The 23,182-nt window shown below is 36.0% G+C and overlaps 1 protein-coding gene across 5 annotated transcripts in view; it reads right to left on the reverse strand.

The window, feature by feature from the left end:
* The window catches only part of LOC101891844 (cyclin-dependent kinase 14), a 151,945-nt gene extending 132,029 nt beyond the window's left edge, over positions 1-19,916 (reverse strand). The window contains exons 1-2 of one of the 5 annotated variants that reach the window (XM_059119768.1): positions 19,762-19,916; positions 18,442-18,706 (exon numbers count right to left, since the gene is read on the reverse strand). In XM_059119768.1, the coding sequence (XP_058975751.1) occupies positions 18,442-18,538 (97 nt within the window). In that variant the 5' untranslated portion in view covers positions 18,539-18,706; positions 19,762-19,916. Of the gene's footprint in view, positions 1-18,441 lie in introns of all 5 variants that reach the window. The other 4 variants (XM_011297203.3, XM_005190721.4, XM_020039346.2 and 1 more) reach the window with 4 other exon arrangements.
* Positions 19,917-23,182: the final 3,266 nt, after the last annotated feature.

The following is a 23,182-nucleotide window of genomic DNA, read 5'->3' on the forward strand; positions in this document are numbered from 1 at the left end:
TCCGTTTTATTCTCGGAAACAATGTTTACTGCTGCCCCCGATGATGATGGGCATGGGCATGCTGATTATACCGCTGCCGTGTAAATACATATTCATCCTCTTCCTGATGTCCTCGATTGGCGCAATCACAGTAATAAATGTGTTTGTAATTTTCTTTGGCCCCTTTTCGTCGTGCCGCCCTCGCCGATTTGCCGTTTGTTCTACTTTCCGTGTGACTGTTTGCGCCTTTGATTTGTGACATCCTTCGGTGTTAATGTCAAGGTTAAGCGTTGCTCTTCGCTCTTCCATTCCGAGCCGTTCCGAGCTGTCAGAGACATTGCCATTAAATTATTTGCAACAAAATGCTCTATAAAGAACGGATGGTTGGTCGGATTGCCACGGAATTCACATTTCTTCGGTTGAGCTGTGGCTGCAGCAGACGTCAGCACTCCAGCCAAATGAGAAGTGACAATGGCAGTGATAGCCTATTCCAGTATGAGTAGCACTATAATATCGTTGTCGTATTTATCTCCGGCGTTATCAAAGGACTTCAAATAGCTGTTTCAATCATTGCAGAGTAATTACAGAGTTGGATAACTGCAAAATCGTCATTTTTACAATAAAACAATAGTTTTTTTAGAAATAATTTTTATGATTGAAACCGTGATCAGCGGGACAAGAAAAATTCTCCTCAATTTAAGATTCTCCAAAGGGAAAAGCAGCTAAAATCATCTGAAGTTAGATGACGTTTTGTTGAACTTTTATCTAACAACAACAAAAATTACAATCTTCATTTGTCCTGATGCTATGGCGGTACGAAATTGGTGTTCCATTCGAGAAAACAACCAACGGAGGTTTGTTTTTTTTTTTTTTTTCAAAAATTTTTATCAAAAATCTGGTTGAAAAATATTGCGCCACCCCGAAAAAAGCATTCATTCCGTGAAGTGACAAATCAATGACAGAACACGACACATAAAAATAGCAATTATAGTCAGAAATGAGAAAATTACAGAAAACTGTGTACAGTCTATTCCTGTTAATTGCAATTCGCTGCATCGGGTCAAATGACTAAAGGAAAATTGTAATTTGAACAACGTATTGAACATATTTTCAGCCTCCATTCAAAAGATTCATTTTGAAGGAAGGAATGTTTTGGAATGTTTTGTGTCACATCGACTTAGTTGTCCATGAAAAAAATATTTCTCATATTTCATAAGAATTCCTGGAAATAATGGGGCAAATATCAAAGCTACCTTACCTACAATTTGCTGCAATTCGCTGCAAGTTCTGAAATGTTTGGCGTTCGAATTTTGCAATTGGAGATGTGTGATTGTGTTTTTCTTCAGAACCTCTGCTCCAGTTCGAAGCAAACAAATGTTGTTCTTTCTCTTTTACAAATCTGTTATGCGGAACCGACTGTATCTACCCAGCCGAATGATAGATGAGAGATAAGAGTAGCAGAAAAAATCCTTATAAATGGACGAAACATGTAACCACAAAAACCGAAAGATAAACAAACAATGATAAAAAGAAAATTGCTCGAAAGAGCAAAAGATAAGTGTCGCCCAAGTGTCTGCAACTCTCAAAGAATGAAACAAATATCCATCCATTCGCCACACTGAAATCAATTTAGGTAAGAGAACACATCGTCGGCATGAAAACCCAATTGGGATGGAATTTTATGCTGCGGATATAGACTTTGAAACTATGATGTATGAAATTCATAGGTGATGGCCGATATGGTGCACCGATGTCTTGATGTCTTGCCATGATCCAAGCGGATTGCTGAAATATTGTCTTATGCTTATGTTTTCATAGTCAAAGATGTGTCTGAAGTATAATTAGAAGTAAGAGGTATATGTTTGTAACCACAAAGGTAGGATTTCAGGCGGCAACACCTTCTTCGGTATTCTATCTCTACCTCTGATTTTTAGAAGAAAACACTACTCAACATTTTCTGGAAATTAACGATTGTTAAAAAATGTCATTCAATGTTTAAGTTTTGAATTGATTCAGGCAATTATCCGGATCGACATTTTCACATGCAAACAAAAATATAAAGGCTAGTCCATGCCGCATCATTTCATTGCATTGGCTTAAATCTATTCCCACTCCGACAACTTCTTCTAAAAAGAAGAAATTCCTCAACTTTACATTGCAATTCAGAGAGTTTCGAGTCTGAAGCTTCATAGACAAAGTTCAAATTTTTATCAATGCCAGAATTTTAATTAATTAATGCTCAAGCATCTAAGGCTTAAACATACGAATAATTTGTTAGAAAACAAACGAAAAATTAACTAATGAAGTGGAGGAGGGCCATACCAATCCATGTGAAGAGATAGTAACGTCATCGTCTGCTTTACTTATTCGTCATAGTTTTTACGGAAATATTTTATGATTTTCCCTGATCTCTTTCCGTTCCCGCTCACTTACATTAAGTTAGCAACACATTTTTGTTGCATGTCTCATCCTTGTTGCCACTGACAAAAATAACAAACCAAACCACAAAATAATCCAAAAACAAATAGCACAAGAACGCTCCATTCCCACTTAGTACCCTATAAACACGCCGTATTTGGCTCCGATCCAAGTGCCACAGCACAAAAAGAGTGCTAACTTTTTCCACATATTTCCCGTGTAGGCACTTTTTTAGTTCCCAAGTTCCACCGAGGCAAAAAGCAACCACCAAAACAAGGAAAATAAAAACTCAAGGCGTGCGACATGGGACGGGTCTGGCAAATTAAGTTAGAGCAAATATTGATGCGTTGTTTGTCTGCAGCTACGTCTAATATGGGAAGCTTTCTTTCTCGGTAAATACTTTGTTGAACACAACACACCAATCCTCAAAAAAAGAATATCAGCCGAAAACATTCCCCGAAAATTGATTTGTTAAACCCAAAAAAAGAGACCTCTCCCTTTTCGTGGAGAGGAAGTATGAATAGAAACGCTTCTAAGCTAGGAAATGCTGAATCGGTCGCTGCATCACTCCATGCTGCCCATGCTGCATACAAGATGAACCCATGCAAAGTAATCAAGCGTGGTGGCTAAAAATGTGACATGTCATAATATTTTGAAATGACATCGCATGTCATGTCTTTCCAAATGGGAAATTTCTATCCAAAAAAAGCAAAAACTCAATGCAACCGCTTGGCTGGTCGGATGCAACTCACAGACCAACCAACTCTCACGTTTCCACACACACACACACACAAACAAATGGTCCCAGACACGACAAGGGACCGAAATAGCCAGACGAGAGGCATGAATGGATGTTGGATGACGATAGTCACCGAGTGGCAAATGGATGTGGACAATTTGTCATGTCATTTAATTGGGAAAAACTATTACATTTAATTAAAAATTGCCTGGTGTGAACCGGACTCATTCTGGCAGTGCTGGTGTTGGCATTGTTGTTAATGTTGCTGATGTAGCAAATTCGAGGAGGAAAAACTTTTATTTAACCTCAAAACTGTAACGTTTTTGCCAATGTTCCACAGCCGTGATTACGAAGTAGAGGGACACCCAAGCTGATATGACATTCCAAATAAACTTCGTCGGTAATGAAATAACCAACCTTTTGCGGTTAAACAGAGAAGGCTTTTAACATGGCTACCAACGGACAACAGATTAAATCCACATGTAAACCAGCGGAGTATTACTTTAACTCTCTGAACTCCCGAAAACTTCCGGTTTTGGGCAGTTCTATCGATTTGCCTTTTTATTGGATGTTTCCGCACCATCGCCATTTGGAAATGTTCAAGTTTATTACAATCACAGAATACCATTGCACTCGATTCTTTATTTGCCCATTTTTTTCTATTGTTGATTATTAAAATGTTTGTTTAGCTGTAAAAGGAGAATTTAATTGAGTCTGCTTTGGTGCGAAGCGGCTGTTCCTCCAAAGCAATTAAAAACAATTATTATGTGCGTCATCACACCAGTATTTCTGATAAATGTTTCGAGTGTGCTATCTCCGCTTCTACCTGCCCGTTGTGCTTTGACATTGGATGGGATAGTACGTCAGACGCAAGAGCAATGCTAAAGCCCATATTAATGTTCATTGCCTTCTAACAGACAAAATGTCGACCTGCATTGGGCCAGTGTTGCAGCACTCGGGCACATAACCACAATTTCTAAAAGAAAAATACCATCAGGAGAAAGTGCTCTTAATAGTGTCCTTACTGCGACTACAACACCTTGAAACAAGGAAAGTAGCGGCTTCGAGCACTCCATTTTCTAATGCTTGGGCTAATTCCATTTGGGTATTCGTATTCGAAAGAGAAAATACTACCTGCTTTCTACTGTAAATTGGCGTTAAAGTCTTCGCACAGAATTTGGTTGCGGAGTAACATACTGACACGTGCTATTGTTGTTGTTGCTAACGCCAAGTTAGGCAAATGTCAATATGAAGGAATATGCTTAAATGTTCGGCTTAATTTCTTATTTTCCGTCAACTATTTTTTAAACCGAAGTAAACTCACACCACTGACAGAGTTGAGGATATTAGGGTTAATCCTCAAACGGTGAATCAAAAATAAAATGAATACATCAAGACAAAGAAAGGCGTATTCTTTATATTTTTGATTGCCGATGAAACATACGCCCAGTGCACTATGGGTAAAAAGCATGATTTTTTGGCATAAAGTCATTTTTTTTTGGTTTCATATTTTGAAATTTAACTGATTTCCTAAATGTAGATACCCATATTAGAAAAAAAAATGTTTAATATCAATACGGGTGGCAACCCTTTTTTGCTGGCGAGCTTTTAAAGTCAGCTGTTTGAAAGTCACTTTGTTTTGGTACAACTGGCGGTAAAGATCAGCTAAGTTCAAGTGCTTCTGATTTGACAAAATTGAAAAAAATAAAATGTGTAATTATGGAAAACGTTAGTGCAGGTATGTAAAATTAAGACGAGGTGCCCTTTTTGTCATAATTGTCTGTTGTTGTAATACTGTGAATTGTTTCGTTTATGTATAGCTTTATATAAAATCTATAAATTGTAGTTGTGTTCCGTGGAGTGTAACTTGTGAATGGCAAAGCATTGCAAAAAGGTATAAATGCCAAGTTATTAAGAAAAGTGTGTTAATTAATGAGTAACTAGCCTTTTTTGTTCTATTTTGTGCCAACACGTGTTTTGCAGATAAACATGTGTTTGTCCATGCAGCGCTCATTGAAATTTGGAGAAGCAACAATCGCTCAGAAGATGCACTTGTGAAATATGTGTTACAGAATATCAATAATATCAGTTTAAATGAAGACCAAATGCGTTTGATATCAAAACAAGTGAAAGATTTTGTTAATTATATAAAAAGCATTTGCCAAAGTGCATCCGTAAACTAGAGCGATTTAAAACTAAACATTCAAAATGGCTTAGCAAAAGTATAATTATTGTAATGAATGAGCAGTATGTTTCTCCAAATCATCATAGCCGATCGGCCAGATCGGCTATATAGCAGCGACATGAAATAGTGCCCCAAATCATATGAAAATTCGTAGGTCATCTTGGGGGCATAAAAATGAATACAAATCAAATTTCACTTCAACAGCTTCATAAATAAAAAAGTTGGGTCAAATAGGCCAGACCGGCTATATAGCAGCTACATAAGAAATAGTGCCCCAAATCATATGAAAATTCGTAAGTCATCTTGGGGGCATAAAAAATGAATACAAACCAAATTTCACTTCAATAGCTTCATAAACAAAAAAGTTGGGTCAAATCGGCCAAATCGGCTATATAGCAGCTATATGAAATAGTGCCCCAAATCATATGAAAATTGGTAGGTCATCTTGGAAGCATAAAAAATGCATACAAACCAAATTTCAATTCAATAGCTTTGAAATTAGAGTTTATGCCAAAATAAACGTAAAAAAAACCATAGTGCAGTGGTCAGATTTGAACGAAGATTATTTGCCGATAAATGTAAATGTTTTCTTAGGCCTGTCTGGTGATTTTTCTTTCACAAAAAAAAAAATTTGAAGATAATTTGAAGAAATGATAAAGAAAGGTGGGAAAATTATGAATTTTCGTTTTTCAATTTTTTTCTTTAAAAATTCCAAAATAAAAAAATTCAATTGCCGGACAAATCACAAATACAAAGGGAATTAGAAGCGGATATGGAAGTGATTGCAAGAAGAAATTAGTCCAGTAAGAATTTGCAAGGTTTAAGTAAAAGAGCTGTCAAAATATCCTCTCTCAAATCGCTCCTTTTGGAAAAAAACTCAATCACTCATTACAAGAATAAAGGTAGTTTCCTAGTTAGATCTTCGTTTCACATTGTGCAGGAAACCTTTACCATTTATCTTGCTTCAAACAGATGTACAAACGATTAATCAAGTCTTATTATATTTGATCCTTAAAATTCTGCCCAGGCTCACACGTAGAACCGTCATCATCTTTCGAAGCCAATCATTTGAGGGCATAGAAACCAAATAACGCACCAAAAAATTCGCAGCAATGGCCCTAATCACTCATTATACGGTAATGTAAACCCATGGTAGAATCATGTAATCATATGTTTAAATTTTTTTCACATTTATACCTTTGACAACATCTCATTGTCAAAATCTATTTTCATAAATCCATTGTATACACTCAAAATCAGAGATGGGAACTGTTTTTATGAATTGAAATTTGATTACAGAATATGCAGAGCTGAGAATGTTAATTTGAAATGAGGTTACCTTTATTTCATTGTACCATGGGTAAACCAATTATCTCCAACACATAGAAAGTAAAAAAAATCCAAAGCAAAATATTAAATTTTCCTGGCTACCAGATAATGACGATAGTTCGACGATAGTGAGTTCATAGACCGGTGTCAATAAACGACGAACATCGTAGATAATACGCCAAGTTGTCAGTGTCGATGAAAGACATGAAATGAATGTCCTTAATCATGACACAGTATGTAGCGTGTCTAGAAGGTTGCGAGTTTAATACCAGCAGCGGAAAAATAAAAAAACGTATTTTGGTAAAATCGAGTATAATTCAGTTCAAGCTGCAATTGTCGGGAGGCATGTCATGTATGGCAATGGAAGATTAAATGATAATGAGTAAAAATCATATTTTCAAGTCCAGTACATGTCCATTAATCTGGTTAGTTCCGAATGTCTTCAGTGCAACAAAATAAGTGCCACGAAAAAAACACTCCAAATACAAAATGCCTCGCTTTGATTTAAAACTGTAATCGATACCTTTATTTATGGACAAACTTTTGAGCGCACAAGTTGCACACAATATTTCTTATTCAAGACTTGGGCCAAAAGAAGAGGGAAAACATTAAAAGAAATGAATCCCTACAGACTTCATGGAAAAGAAAAAATAAAATAACGAAAAACTTTTAAGGCAACATTGTCGTAACCTTCAACACAGTCACCGTGAAATCACAACGTTTTTTTTCTCATTTTAAGGATTCTAAGACAAGGAGAGTGCAAAGTTTCTTTTGTATTTTTATGTGTTGTTGTTGTTGTTTAAAACTATAGCACTGTAGTATACATTACGATGGTGAGGCCTTATAAATATGAAGCAAGCCCTTTCCTCCGAAATCAATAAACCCGCACAAGAATTACATAATGGCATGCGGAGAAGACAAAAAAGCGTTAGATCCAGACACCAATAACGCACGGCAGACAGACAGCGGGAAAAGTGTCGTTTTTTATGAGTCGAACTTCATAAATTGCGGAGAAGTTCAAATGGATGTAGCAACGAAAGATGTTCCAGGAAAGGAAAAAAGTAGCAGTGAACAATAAATTGTTAAAAGATACCCATCACAAGCATATTTGGAGATGGCAAAAAGAATTCCGAAATTGAGGGCGAGGCGAGGCCATTTGGTTTTGCTTCTACAAATATGAGAAGTTATGTCTGGTAATACAAAAAGAACATAATGTTGAAACAAGAAGTCCACAATAGTGATAAAATAGTTCACGAAGTTAGTAATTCTTTAAAGAGGTATGCACAGGGCGGGTCGACCAAGTGATGCCATACATCATTATTTTAAGTCATTCATTCACTCATTCTCAAATATTCAATTGTACGCTTCTATTCTGACCCTATGCAAAATTTCGGGAAGATCGGCTAAATTTACGAAATGTAGAGTGATAACCCGTCACAAAATGATGATGGTTTTCGGTATTGGTCTAGACCTAAAATGCTAAGGTGTTACAAACTCCGCCACCAAATCAAATTTGTAACATGACATTTTGCAAAAAAAAAAAACATAAAAGCATGCGTCTGTATGTAATATGCAGTGTATTTTTATACCCTCCGCCAAAGCGAGATAAGCCTCCAACTCTCTTCAAACCTTGCATATACAAATATTTTTGCTAACGCAAGATCTGCTATGAAGATGATATATATCTGCCAACCCCTTCTGGCACCTCACCCACAAAGGATCACAATTTCCAACACCTATATCTGTCATAACTGGGGAAACGAGTCGGCGATCCTTCACAACTTGCTATATCCAAATACTTCTCTTTTTATCGAAATTTATGATTTCGTGTAATATTAGATATAAATGTTCGATATCCTTCAAATTTTTCACCTACCAAAATATTTTTATCTGTATTAGATGAAGTGTGAAAATGAATACCTCACGTATATATCAGATCAGATATAATTCGGTCAATGTTGACCAACTGCTTCAGAACATGGTGGGTCAACAGTTTGAATAATCATAACGCAAGGCTGAGGGTATAAATCTGTCGGCAAAACCGACCTATACTATTTTAATTGGTTAGATTTGAATTGAGGGATCAAAGTCACGCGAACCACGTTCTAAACAATGTCCATAATCATCGCAAAAACGTCATTGCCAAATAATAGGTTTATTAAACATATTTTGGAATCAGTAACTACTTACAAAGTAGCTTTCTCACCACTTATTTGAACATGGGCATAACAAAGGGAGTATGTAATAACCTAAATGTTACCAAGAGACGATAAATAATCTCAGAAAAGCAACTGCTTTAAATTTAGAACAATAAAGTGGAATTTGTGTTAAATTTTACTCCAGTTCATATTCAATTTTTTTTTTTTTTTTTGTTTTTGCTAATCTTGAAGTTTAATCGGCAATTTATTGATCGATAACTTGGAACAACATGCATTCAGCTACGGATACGAACTTTAACCACATGGTTGAGCTTTTATGGCTGTCACATGTGCGGGATGCAAATGGATCCAAATCGAATACTTTCGTCGAGAGTTATCCAGACGGGTGGATATCTTTAGATCGACTTCAAGTATTTTAAAACTTATAATTTTGGTCCCTAAACCATCATTATATGTTATTTATGTATAGGACATCCTGTTTTTTCTTAAATTACCCAAATCATTAACGCCCACGCATGCTGTACAATGCACCTGCAAGAGTCCTGGTTACGGATACATGTTTGAGGATTTTGTAACTTTAAAACAAAAGAACTTGGCTCTTCCGCAAATTATGCTTTTGCTATTTTGATTAAAGAGATTCCGCACATCTTTTAGCTATTTTGCAACTGTTGCCAACTCCGATCTACTCCACTAGTGCCAGCATAATTTAATTGTAGAGTTGCATAAGGATGTGGAACCGCACTTTTTTCATCTTCGAAACAATTGCGGCTTTTGTCAGCTTCAAGAAATTGCAAACGTTATTCATAGAAGAATCTTTCTAGTTCCCCATCCGGCATTTTTAAAACTATTTATTCCCGTTTTCGCAACTGCTAAACAAATAAACCCTTCGTTAGCGTTTCACATCCTTGGCAAACGGAAAAGCGGATGTCAGCTGCATGCAGCCACCAAAAAAGGTGGGAGATTTTCCTTTGTTTGTTGTATGTGTTGACTTTTAACCCAAGCGAGCGTTGAGAAGTGTTTTAAGGATGGGTTCTCTCTCTAAGCTAAATAAAAGTTAATTATTTTTATTATTCTTATCTCTTTTCCACTACAAAGGAAGCCTGCATCGTTTAAAGCCTTTTTTTTTGAAATGGGGTTAACGAACCATTTGCTGATCTCACCTGAGGGTGGACAGATAACTATTTAAGTTTGTTTTGAAAAATATGTTTAAATAAAAAAATGTGGTTAAGAAGAATTTACTTTTCACATTACATCGCATTGCATCGCGTTTAACTATGAATCGAAAAGGTTGCGAATTCAATTCCAACAGCGGATAAATTAAATACAACATCGATTAAAAATATGAAACAAATGCGTTTTCTTCCTACTTATCGACTTTTAGTGGCCAAAGAATAACTACTTATTGTGGGCGGTATGCCAAGTGAAAATAATGAATTAGTAGGCAGATATGTAATTAGTTACGACGAGATAGTTAATTTCATGATCTTCATAGAATTTATGCATGTCCGTCTGTCAATTGAAATTGAATGAAATTTTGAATAGTTAGTGTGTCTGGCCCAAGGACCAACCCTATTGAAATTGGAGATAATCGATCCAAATTTAGATATAGAGGCCATACATATGTTCCCCCGATTTTTTATTATATTGTGCGCCAATTGTGTGATATCAGTGCAAATTGAATGCATTTTGACATGCACAACCGAACTGAGCCAAAAAGCAGTGCATCAAATTTTTTGGAAATCGGTTTAGATGTAGCTATGGCATAGATAAGTTTTATATGATCTGATATTTATGTTCCATTATGATCAGATACATATTAGGAATCCCTATGTCAAAATTCGAGATTCTCTGAGATTTGAATATAGCTCCCACTTATATATCTCCGTTCGATCTCAATTCATTATCTCCCAAATGTGTTATATCAGCCAAAAAAGTGTGGATATTCTAAAGAATTAAGCCTGGAAGTAAATAAGTTAAAATGAAAAAAATCATACATCGATTTATAGAATTATAGAACCAATTACCCTATAAATCCCCTTAAAAATTTGGACTGGACTGGATGCTTAAGGAAACACAATTCGGCTTTTAATGATTGTTAAAGGCAATTTAACCCAAAAGTCGATTTTTTTCAAAACAATATTTGTGAATGTGAGAAAATACTGCTTTGAGGCTTGTCCTGGGGCTGGATTCTTGTTCTATGAAAATATAAAGTGAATAATATTTCCTTTATAAATTTTTTTCATTTGACATTTCTTTCCTTTATAAAAGTTTTCATATCACATTTTCATAGAACAAGAATTTAGGCCCTGGACTCCGACTAATTCAAATTATTGAAAATTTCTTCAAATTTGGGATTTGATGGACGCACTTCGCACTGAACTGATCTGATAATACACTTAGACGTTTGTTTAGCTTTTATTTTTTTTTTTTGTTTTTTAAATTCCCGAACTTACATTGCAAATTGCCACTGACGACATGTTCCATGTAATGTGATTTGGCATCCCAACTGGACATCCATCGAGTGCTTCAAACAGGTGAAGTGATACAATTACATGGAATATTTGAGAATGCAATCTTAAAAATGAAATAGCAAAGGTATTTCAATAAATCTTCCGAAACCATTGCCAATAAATAAAATAAGAGACAAGGATCGGAATGCATTTCATGGCGAAGAAGCGAACTTTGACCTCAAAGCAATGCCGTTTGTTACTTGAGTGATTGCCACCCTTCAGTTGCTTTGAATAAGTTCTGGTAGATGTTGGTCAATGCGTTTACATATTTATAAGTTGGAGAAAACATATATGTGTGTCCAGCTTGTGCGGCTGCTGCCAGCCGGTAGATGTATTTATGCACATGTCTTGTCTTGACGACGCTCGAGTGAAGTGAAAAATGAAACCAATCAAGTAAAATGTTTAACCACAAAATGGAGAAATGTAACACCGACAAGTCCTACAAATGGCTCCATCTGAAGGTATCTGGTCGTAGATGGTTGGAATTGTTGCATTCACAACAACTAGTCCGTGATAAGCTTGACGAGACCACACGGCTGCACAGAGATAGGTAACATCTTCTGAATTGTGTGTGCGTTTGTTTGTTCAGGCGACCGTGTAACGGTTGTATTTTGAAAAGGAAAAGAGAGCTAAGTGAAACTCAAAAGTGTTTGCCAACGATGCGATATTATCCTTTTACAACTCCACGAACAATTGTGCAGGTATGTATCTAAATCTTTACAATAGCAGATTGTGTTACTACATTAGTTAAAGCCATCGTTTTGCATTGGTTTTGGGATTAAACGCGGACAGTTGTGTGAAATACCAACGTTAATTTCAGTATTGAAAAAAATGAAATCGCGAGAACGTAAGCGACTGCGTTTCACAGAAAAAATTCAACCTGAGTTGGGAAGTCTGTTTTGCTACGTTCCAAGAAACTATTCGTGTTTTCAAATATGTAATCAATAGACAAGAGTTTCGACCGAGAAATGCTTCTAAAATCTTGAATTGGGCGGAATTTTTAAATGGAGATTAATCAAAAGGTCCGTGTCAAATATTCGTTTTCAAACTGACAAATAATACATAGAAAAAGTACGCCTAAGTTCAGCATGTCCCAGTAGTCGGCATTTTTAGGGGTAAACTCAAATAAATAAGAATTTTTTTAACTAAGTGTAAAAAGAAACTTATAATAGCTTCGAATAAAAATGTCAGCTGTTTTGGGTAAAAATTTCGATAAGAATATATGATGTATTCTATTAAAATATACATTTTTGTCTGTGGAGGTCTTTTAGCACGACGGGGACATAAGCATATTCTTAAGAAAATTGTGGAGACGTCACATCTAAAAGTCTCGTAACTATGCTAAAATTAAGAAATGTTCATTCAAATTCCAAAAGCAAATATGATTAAAATAAGTATAGAAGACCTGCCTACTATTGAAGAACAGCTGTCCTAAGTTCGAAAGAGGTTTGACATCTTTGAAAAATGCAATATACAGGGTGAAATGAAGAAAACTGCAACCAAATTCAGACTGCTGTCATTTCTAAGCCACTCGTCCGACAGCAGTTAAAATCATTCCAGTGACAGCTCGCTATATTATTTACAAGCGTACAAAAGCATTTTGCTGAGAATTTTCCAGAAAAAAAGTTATTCGTGATGGATTTCAAGCGTGATAGTGTCATTTCTTTATATTTGGCTGGAAAACCACAAGTGGCTATCGTTGGAGCACTCAGCATATACATGGATTAAAATGTACAGTAACAATGTCGAATCAGTTCTAATATTAATATATTTAATATTATTTTTGGTTTCAAAAATAATCGATATGCCGACAATCGGAATATGCCATGCTGATAAAAAAGCACTATTTTAAAAAATTGCAAATTTTAAAAAATTTATAAAAAGTGATTTATACTATTTAATCATTTAGAAAAGTAGTTAAATTTTCAAATATCAAAAAATCCCTGCCTCCCTACGAAAATGCGAAAAAAAAATTCCGAAAATTGTTAAAAGTTCTTTTTTCAAATCTTCACCATTTCCGTTGAAATGCTAGCCATAAGACTACGAAGTGTATCGAAACAGTTTTTAATTTGCACTCAACTCCCCCTCCATCACCTGTACTCATGGATCAGACAACAAATTCATCCACTTGTGCAGATGATTAGTAAACGAAAGTTAAACTAACTTTTCGATAGTGCCCCGATGAAACTTATCCATAAGCATTGCGATTATCAGTTTTAATTGAGTGCTCGCACTTGAATACTCTCAACCTTATCGGCCATCCGAGTCTGACCAACCACCCAGTCCGTCCATTCCAATTAATTTGTTGTTATTATTTATTGTAACATTTATGTGTTCCTAATTAGTTTCTGAACACAGCACTGGACAGAGCTTTTGCCAACAATGAGGCAGGGTGTTGTCATTCACAACCCCCCTCCGCAATTGATTATCTGCGATTGGACATCAATGGTGCCTTCAATGGCACTCGGCAGGGGAAACCAGCAAATATTTATATTCTAAAAACCAGACAAAAACAAAATGAACTTGTGACGTTAAGAGTTATGAATGGCAAAATTTAGTTGAGGTCTCCTCGGCGTCATTGCAATTGAAATTGTCAAAACTCCAAACAAATATTAATTACTCATTAGCTGCTTTCAAGCATTTGCACTTTGCTAGCAACAAGCTGATAAGGAGAAGTCGTCAGGGTCCAAAAAAAGGTGTTCTGATTCACATCGGAAACCAGTATTACACCTGACACATAGTGCTCATGTTCACGTGTTCAAATTATTAGAATGTCAAGATAGGTAATATTTAAAAAATCCCCATCCGAATACAAACACGAAACTGATTACGAATTGGTATACAATTCGTCAGCTCCATATTCTTTCTTATCTATTAGAAGAGTCCTTAAAACTGATCTCAACCAATTCTACTTTGGAAGAATTTGGGAGCAGTGCTACATATAGTACAATTACTTGATGTCCTCGGAATCCAAGTACCAAATATTCATTTTATTCTACAGCGCCAAATTCAGGCGAAAGATATCGAACCCTACCTCGATTAAAAATCCAATTCCATAAATACAGTCGAATCGGTTTCCATCACAAATGGCGTTGACAAGTACTTTTTTGCTATATTCTCAGCTATTATGACGGAGGTTGATATGTGTTTTTCGCATTAGCCTGCACGACAGAGGAAGAGGGATTAGTAATTTATTTTGAGTCACTAATTTTCGTACAGTCTCACTTATATAATACTGACATTTCCCATCATAAAGTCCCGCGAAATATTATACAAACTTCTTCTGGAGAATAAAAATTGACACATCTATTGTTTGTGTTGCGATCCAATGTCAGCCCCTGCGAATGTCATCTGATTGTCGGTGTGTTGACTGTTGTAATCTCACATGCATAACAGAAAACATTTCAGGTTTAAGGCAACTAGATTTGTCGATTCGTCCGTCACCCCAAACAATTTTGTGAAAAAGCTGTATTTGTTTGTTCTTAAATAGGCAAACAACTACTACTAGTGTAATGCAATTTCAGATTAGTTTCTCATATTTTCCACAATTCCACCAGACACTTGAACTATTTGAAACAAGTGGTGTTTGCACAACAGAAAATTCCAAAGCCTCCGCACATTGTGTGCAGGTACTGCACGTTAAAACCCACTCTACAGGCATTTCTGTACGAGTTTATTGTCATGCTGTCTGCCATTCAGCGAGTGTACTCGCATCCACTTGTCGGGATGGCGGCTTTCATGCATTTCACAATGAGTACTTAAGGGATTTTATTTTATCGATTTATGAGATTGTTTTTATTTTAGACTCAGTTTTTATTTCAGTGAAATGCAATTTGTTTAATTTCATTAAAGAAACGTCAGCGGAAAACCAGACCACAGACAGCCAAGCAAGCAACCACATATTTTCAGACACCTCATGTCAGTGCCACCAATCGACGGACCATTGGTTTGGTCAATACTTTACAACATATAAGCGGAGAATTTTTATCAACATTTCTAAATACCTGTCGCCAGACCAAACTCGAAGATAAACTGATATAATAAAATAGGTGCAATGATTAATTACTGGAAGTGTTGTCCCCTTTTTTCAATACCTCAGCCTTTTTCCGAAAATTAAATTACCGTAATAGGATTAAAACATAAAAGTAAAACACTTGTTATTAAAAATTAGCGTTCAAAAGAAGATAATATAAAGCGTTAGCATTATACAAACCCTAAGAAAGTACTCAAGGTACACCATCACTCAACTATTTTTTCGAATCAAGCCACATTTTTTAAAGTGTTGGTACGTAACCAAATTGTGGCTGGAAAGAATTGTAGTGCTCGACTTACAACTAAGAAGATATAACTCCCAATCAATTCCTCTACAGGCAGATTATTAAAGCCAATTGCATATTTGTCCTAATATATATATTCAACAACCTTCTGTTTCACAGGGACCTAAAGGAAGCAAACAATCAATGACACAAATTCAAAACATTCAATAACATTTATTTGTATTGGAAGGAATGTGAACAACAAACGGAGCGGCACTCAAACTTTAATATTCGTCCAACTGGAAACGAATGCTTGAGATAATTTTGAATTTTTATTAAAAACTTTTATGGGTCTCCACAAGAGTGGAGGGTGGTGTACAATACAGACAAAATGGTATTGAATTTGTATGCCAAAAAGAAGTTTTGTTTGTGTGTTTTTATGGTTTTCCAAATATCGGTTCGCTCATTCATCCATGTATGCATTTATGTGGACTATGTACACACTGTTTGCATATGAACCACATCTGCACACTCCTTCTGTCCTTTGACAGTTTACTATTCACATCGTTTTACGGCCACATTAGTAACGCATGCCAGCGGCTTGCTCATTTCAACCAACAATTGTGGCATTCGGTGTTTTCTCAGGTGTCACAAAATTCATTCAAAATCCTCTAAGGAGATATTCACATTTGGGTTTTTCATTCCTATCGCAAAAGTCTTTACAGCATTTCCTATCTCTTCCAATCATCCCAGGTGAAACTCCCTTGGAAGGATATCGTGGTGAAAATCTTAACCACTTTTTACACGGAGCTATTTTGGGGTCGTAAGTGATGACCGACCTCTATGGACCTTGAATTATACCCTGGAATTGTTTCAATGTAGTCTGTAGGTTTCACGGTAGAACCTACAAGAATTAAAATATATAAATGCCGTGTTCGGATTTCAAATTGTCTTCTGCAAGACAACGGCCATAGATAAATGAATATGATCACTTCGGTAGGTATTTTTGATCTTCGGTGCCTACCATTAGCATGATAATCAATAAAAAATACAATTAACTACTTCACAAACAAACCTAACTGCGGCGTCGATTAATTTGCCAATAAACAATGCTTGGCGGATAGCCCAACAACGCAAACAAACAAGAGATAATTAACGAAAAAGTAATTGTTTTCTGAGCGAATATTAATCCCAGATAACAGAAGAATGAGAATGAGCGGCAAGTTAAATTGTTGTACTTGGGCCTCGCTCCTATGTTCGTATTCAATATCTTTGCATGTCGTCTTGGCGTGTTGCTGGCAGACCTGTTCGAATGCGGACTTAAAGTCCGGGTCTGGCGCAAGGAATTATGTACTCCCTACTTCTAAGTACTTTCAGTGAAATGGCACATAGCTCTTTTGAGCTTTTGAGTTTCGGAACGACGAACGTATTTAAACTATTGTTGTTGTCATGGCAGTCAGAGGTTTCAACTCAGCTACAATAATAATGAATTTCCCAAATATTTATTGGTTAATTAAATTAAGTCAAATCATTCCACGTAGAGAGGGTTTGCAAATAATTTCTATTTCTTTTCAAATAGAATTCAACAACTCGACAAAGTTGATCAGTCTTATCTACGAAGTGAGAGAACAGAAATGAACCAAGTAGAATTCTATTTAGAGCAAACTAGATACAAGCTCCTTATCAGCTATTTACTCGTCTATTTATAAAGCTATCGTGTATTGCTTATTATTGTTTGGTCACAAACCTATGCACATATATTTCTATGTATGTCTGTATATCATTAGTAAAAAAAATAATATTTCATTGTTTTCCTTTGCAATCAGTGGCCAAACGTATAGAAAACTGAGAATTTATATAGAGAAATGGAAACAAAACACAAACCCTGGGAATATAAGCTAGTTCTTAAAATGTTTTTTTTCTAACGGTGTTGCCTTACATGACACCCCGACGAACCTTGGTAGATGGGTGGAACAAAAGGGAGTTTTGCATTGTGACCTGACAAAAAAAAAGATTAGCATTAGAGTTATCAACAAAAACTATCAAACTATACGATCACATATGATGCTATAAGCTAATTCAAAATTGTTCGAAAACAACGAAAGGATAGTTGTTCCCAAAAGCGTTCAAAACCTAAATCTTACTCTTATTATTTGTTTCGGATGATACGCAATTTCCTTTAGGGAAACCTTTTAGTTAAATAATGTATCAACATATTTATCATTAATCTAAACACCTATATATTTAAGGTAAGACAAGTAAAAAAGGAAAGAAGTAAAAAGCTTTGAATTCCCTCCACCACTTGGAACCAATTCGGCAATTTTCCAAAAAATAAAAACCGTTAAAAATTATGTTAAATCCTTAAAAATACCCAATGTAGCCGTTATATTAGGATCTATACGTCGACGTGGACCTGCATCATGAAAGTCATCAAAATATCGAATATCAGGAAGAACCAATTGTAGTATCCATTATGAAGTTCAAATACCAAATTTGAAACAATTCCGAATATGTGGAGGTAACAGACAATTTTCTGTTATAGGTTGTAGTATCCATTACCAACTTTAAATATCAAGTTTGAAGCAATTCCGGTGAATAATGTCGCTAAAATCATCAAAATACCCATTATGGGGAGGTACCATTATGTGGGGTCTAAAATGTATATTTCGAGGTCTTACAAACGGGATTACAAATTTAATTTACCCTCCATACTATGGTGGAGGGTATAAAAATCAGATTTATTGTTTGGTGGATGTAATATGTGTAGAAATATTTGTAGCTGTCGAATTTTTGAGTTATCGAGTTATCAAAATTAATCGAAAGTGAAATATGGTGATCGATTCATTTATCTGGGTCCATTACTCACCTTCTTTAGAATTTGTTTGCGCTGCTGCCGTAGCCATGGTCGTTGTTTGGCTCGTTGTGCCACCACCAGCAGAAATACTTCGCTCCATGGGGTGCATTAGTCACGATTCAAGTTCTTCGATTCTTGATTGTTGATCTTTCGAATTATTTTCGGCCTTTTATGAGGCGGACCGACAAATAGACATGTACCGTAGATGGAGAAGAGACAACACACAAGCACTCACTCATTCACCAGCCACAGGAACCGACCGACCGACCGACTTTGACTTTGCAACAAAAACAAAGAAACAGCGATAAAATAAAGAACTAAGGCAAAATGATAAACGAAATCTTGTGGGGCCAGAGGGTGGTTGTGGGGTTCTAGGCAATGAAAATTCACTGCAAGAATTTCGAATGGTTTTCTCTTCTCTCAGCCCCGCTTTGTGTTTGTTTGCTTGCTTTGCTTTGGTTTGCGATGGAATCCAAGGAAAAAGTGTAACGTAATGTCACCACAATTATGATAAATTAATGACACCGCGATATATGGGAATTTCAAATGAAAAGTTACGCAGCACAGTGGATTCAGATCGTTCGCGAGTTTTGTTATTGTAGGTGGGAGCTGGAGGTCTGGGAGGGAACTCCAACGGAATACTTTTACAATAGTAGCCAGTTAGTAATCACACGATTTTCATGATTTTTTTTAATAAACACGCATCAATTCAATTCCCAGCTCCATAACATTATTTGTTAAAAGAACAATAATCCAATCCACCAAGGAATCCAATTGGAATTAAAAAAAATAGTGTGGGCTTTGTAGAAACGAATATGAAATGAAAGCAAAACAACAAAGAGACACAACACACGCAAAAATAACAAGTTATGAGAGCTCAGAGAGCACACGTTTTTCTTTTTCCAAACAAACTCGCAATATAGTTATCCTTGTCACTCCAATGCACATCGGCATGCACATGAATCCCATTAAGAGAAGACATGGAAATGACAACTGCCGTCAAGTGTTTCGTCGTCTCGACTGACGAAAAATATGCAAGAAGCCAAATTAAAATTTCTTTTTGGGCAGGATTTAATTTATTTGAGACTCATTACTTGAATATTTGTTTGATTCACATGTAAATTGTTGCCGGTATCTGTTTCAGTAGCTCATTTAACACAAATATTTGAACACATTGACCAGGTTTGCTATTTTTGCTGGCTGACAAAGCTTTGCATTTTCTTTTCGATTCGTTTGATAGATCCAATTCTTATTAATCTTTTAATTTGTACGCACACAAACACACACACAACTAGTAACGATTCGTATCCAAAAATATTACCGAAAAATTACTTAAAATATTTTAATCACTCTTGGATTCGTTTAAATTAATTTTGTTTTTATTTTGACGTTTTACTTCAGATGAAAATTAAATCGAAATTCGTGCGGACACATTCAACATTTATTTATTACAACAACACAGAACAGAAACTAAAATATTTTCTCAGTTGCGCTAGATCTTTTGACAGCTGATTGCAGGGTTGGCAAAACGAAGTAAGAGAAAAGTGAACAAATATGGGTACTCTGCGCAAAAAAGTAGTAGTTTCTGCATGGCTTGTACAACAATCAATGGTACTATCCAAGGTATAAGTAATTTAAAACAACCAATACGGGAAACGCAATTTTTCAATAAAAAATTGAGTATGAATGAAGCTACTAGAATATATAATTTGTTTATTCGAAAACATTTTTCATTAAAAAAGTACAACTTTTACGCACATTTAAAATAAATCTAACAAAGTTTGATTTTTGACAGAAATTTTTTTTAATTTTTTAATTTTTCTGCTCTTTTGTTTCTTAAATAGTTAGCATTTACTCTTTTTGTAAATACTCGAATTATAGTGCATTTTTGTAATAAAATACAATTCTGATTTAAGGCAATTTGTCGTGTCTAAACGTCTGATAAATGTTGTACTTTTTCTAGTGAAAGAAGCCGATTTTTCGGAAAAATCTCTGTTTGCGAGGTAAGGGAAATATGAATATACATACATAAAATAATATAACAACAGAAACAGAAAGAAGATCTGAAAATAAATTGGCTTGTATTGATCTGTTCCAAAACCTGCTGAATCACCGCAACTGGACTTGATTAATAAATGTAGGGAATCGGACGAACACAACAATGATTTTGTTATTTTTGGCAATAATAGATTGCCTCCGGGACTGGATTCTTGTTCAATGAACAAATTTTATGAAAAATATATTCCTATATCTATTAAACCCTTTGAAACCCAAGCCTAAAATATAATCAAACAATCGACGTTTGAACCGTTGTTGAATTGTGTTGTGTTGACACTGAAAATTCAAATTATTCAAAGGTTCATACCTTAACACTTCCAGCGCTGTGGTAATTTTCTGTCTTTTGTGTATTTCACCGTGATGTTTCTATTGTGGGTATTCGCCATCGAGTATTTCTTTGTTATTGAGTCGTACATGTACGATACGTGGGGGAGTAATTACACTCAAGAGCATTGCCAGAACTACTCCAACTTTTACGGTTGCATGAGGCAATGATGTTTCCAGGCCGTTAATCTTGCATCCAATCAAATATTTTCGAATCTTAACTAAGGGTAGTTGCTAATGACTTTACCTTCTTAATTCTATCATGATTTGTTGGTTAATAAAACAAATTCAAAAATTAAAAAAAAAGTAATTATTGTTATACTTTAATGCATAAACAAAACAACTAGCTCGGTCTACCAACGCGTGAACATGCCATGCATAGCTGACCACGAGAAAAGCAGGAACATGTCAAATTTTGTCCGCATACACGAAGGGTTTGTCCTTCGGATTTATTAATTTCATAGCAAATGCCAAGCGTGCAGGAAACTAAATTATGTAGCTTTTGGACTGTTAGCCTAATACCACTGCAAAGGCGTTGTGGGTCAATGCTTCTTAATAAAATCATATTCCAATCTGAACCGACTTCAATATAAATTGACAAAATTTATTTTTACGTCCATTAAATACATGAAATCGGCAGAAAATGTATATCGGAGCTATATCCAAATCTATTACCGATTTCAATATAAATTGGAAATTTATTTTTGTTTCAAATTCCGTTACGCATTCCAAATTGTATCTGTATCTGTAATCGATCAATAGATATGTACATATAAAATCTAAATTTTTGGGAGGTACCTCCGATTCTTATGTTATAGTTCCAAGCGGAATTTCAAAAAATTAATTCAAAAATTTAGCCTATGGTACTTTTAGGCGATGTTGTATTATACCTGGAAATTTCCAGTGCAGCGGTTTTCAAGTCAATAAATTACAAACAAACAAACATACAAACATTTTCCTCTTTTATAGATATAGATTCCAAGTGTTATAGTTAAGTCCTGCCTCATCTTATTTATAATCCTTTACGGTCTCTTTTCTGTTATAACAAAAGTCGTATATGTATGAACCCTTAAGTTCGTGTGTATGGTAGTGGGTATTTATGTAAGTTGTTGTTGTTGTAGCAGCTCTTACATCTGTGTTCGTTTGGTTTCCATTTTTCTGACTCCATTCAATCAGGTTCTGCCTCAAAGTGTTGTCAAAGGGTTGTGTCCATAATGAGACTGGAGTTAGGTGAGTAGGCTTGGCGGGGCAGAGAAATGGGTGCAGCGTGTCATGTGGGCCTGTGCCACAAGCTGGGCAGATGTTCTGCACGTCGCTGTTAATCCAGGCCCAGTAGGAATTTAGGCGGCTGCACCATCCGGATCGTAATTGAGCCAAAACTACTCGTGTTCGTCGGGGCAGCTCTCGTTCTTCAGCTGCGACGGGAGGGGAATGGTCTCCTAGCACAGTATTCACTCTATATCCTTCAATGGCTTTTGAGACCGCATTAGAGTGAATGCTATTCAGTTCCGCTTGATAGGCCTGTTGATCTAGAGACTCTCTCTGTACCTCTCTCTCTCTCTCTCTCTCTCTAGATCATGAAGGTCTTTCCCAACGTGCCTGGGCGGAGGTTGCATATCCACAAGATGATGATTCGGATGCGTTTGTCTATAACACCCAAGCAGGTATTGCATTGACAGCATTTTGTTATGCTGTCGCACCGGTGAGACCTTCGCCTCCTCATGTGTCAGGTGTCATGAGAATGCACCCTGTTGCGGTTCTAAGTGCGGCATTCTGGCGCTGCGTAGCACTGGCGTTGGCGGACCACACCGGAGCTGCATAGTTTACCATAAATTACAAACATACAAACATTTTCCTCTTTTATAGATTTGGACTATAGTTAAGTCCTGCCTCATTTTATCCTTTGCGTTCTCCTTTCTGTTATGACAAAAGTGGTATATGTATGAACCTTTGAGTTTGTATGTGTGTTAGTGTGTATTTATGTAAGTAATTAAGTTGTTGTCAAACACAATATCTGCACAATTGCCGGACTGCCACAACGCAACATTTGTCAAACTCAATTCATTGAGTAAAAGCAGAGGCGGGTAGTTATTCCGTATTCATTGCAAAGGCGACTGGTCATTAGTATTCCTCCTGTCACAACTCCGTTGAAGCTTGCGATTTGAATTGAAAACGTGAACTGTCAAATGCATTTCGGATGCACACACGGCACTCGGAGCACGTTTATGTAATCGCTCTGTAATGTTTCAGTTACTACGGATTTCGGGAGTTGTCTGTATGGCATACAAATGCCAACCGCCAAATTCTCCATTCCACATTGACGAGTGCCAAATGCAGAACTTAGATACGAATGTATGCACAAAGCTATGTT

The sequence above is a fragment of the Musca domestica genome, unplaced genomic scaffold (genome assembly GCF_030504385.1).
Source record: "Musca domestica strain aabys unplaced genomic scaffold, Musca_domestica.polishedcontigs.V.1.1 15, whole genome shotgun sequence".
In the NCBI taxonomy this organism is placed as follows: Eukaryota; Metazoa; Arthropoda; class Insecta; order Diptera; family Muscidae; genus Musca; species Musca domestica.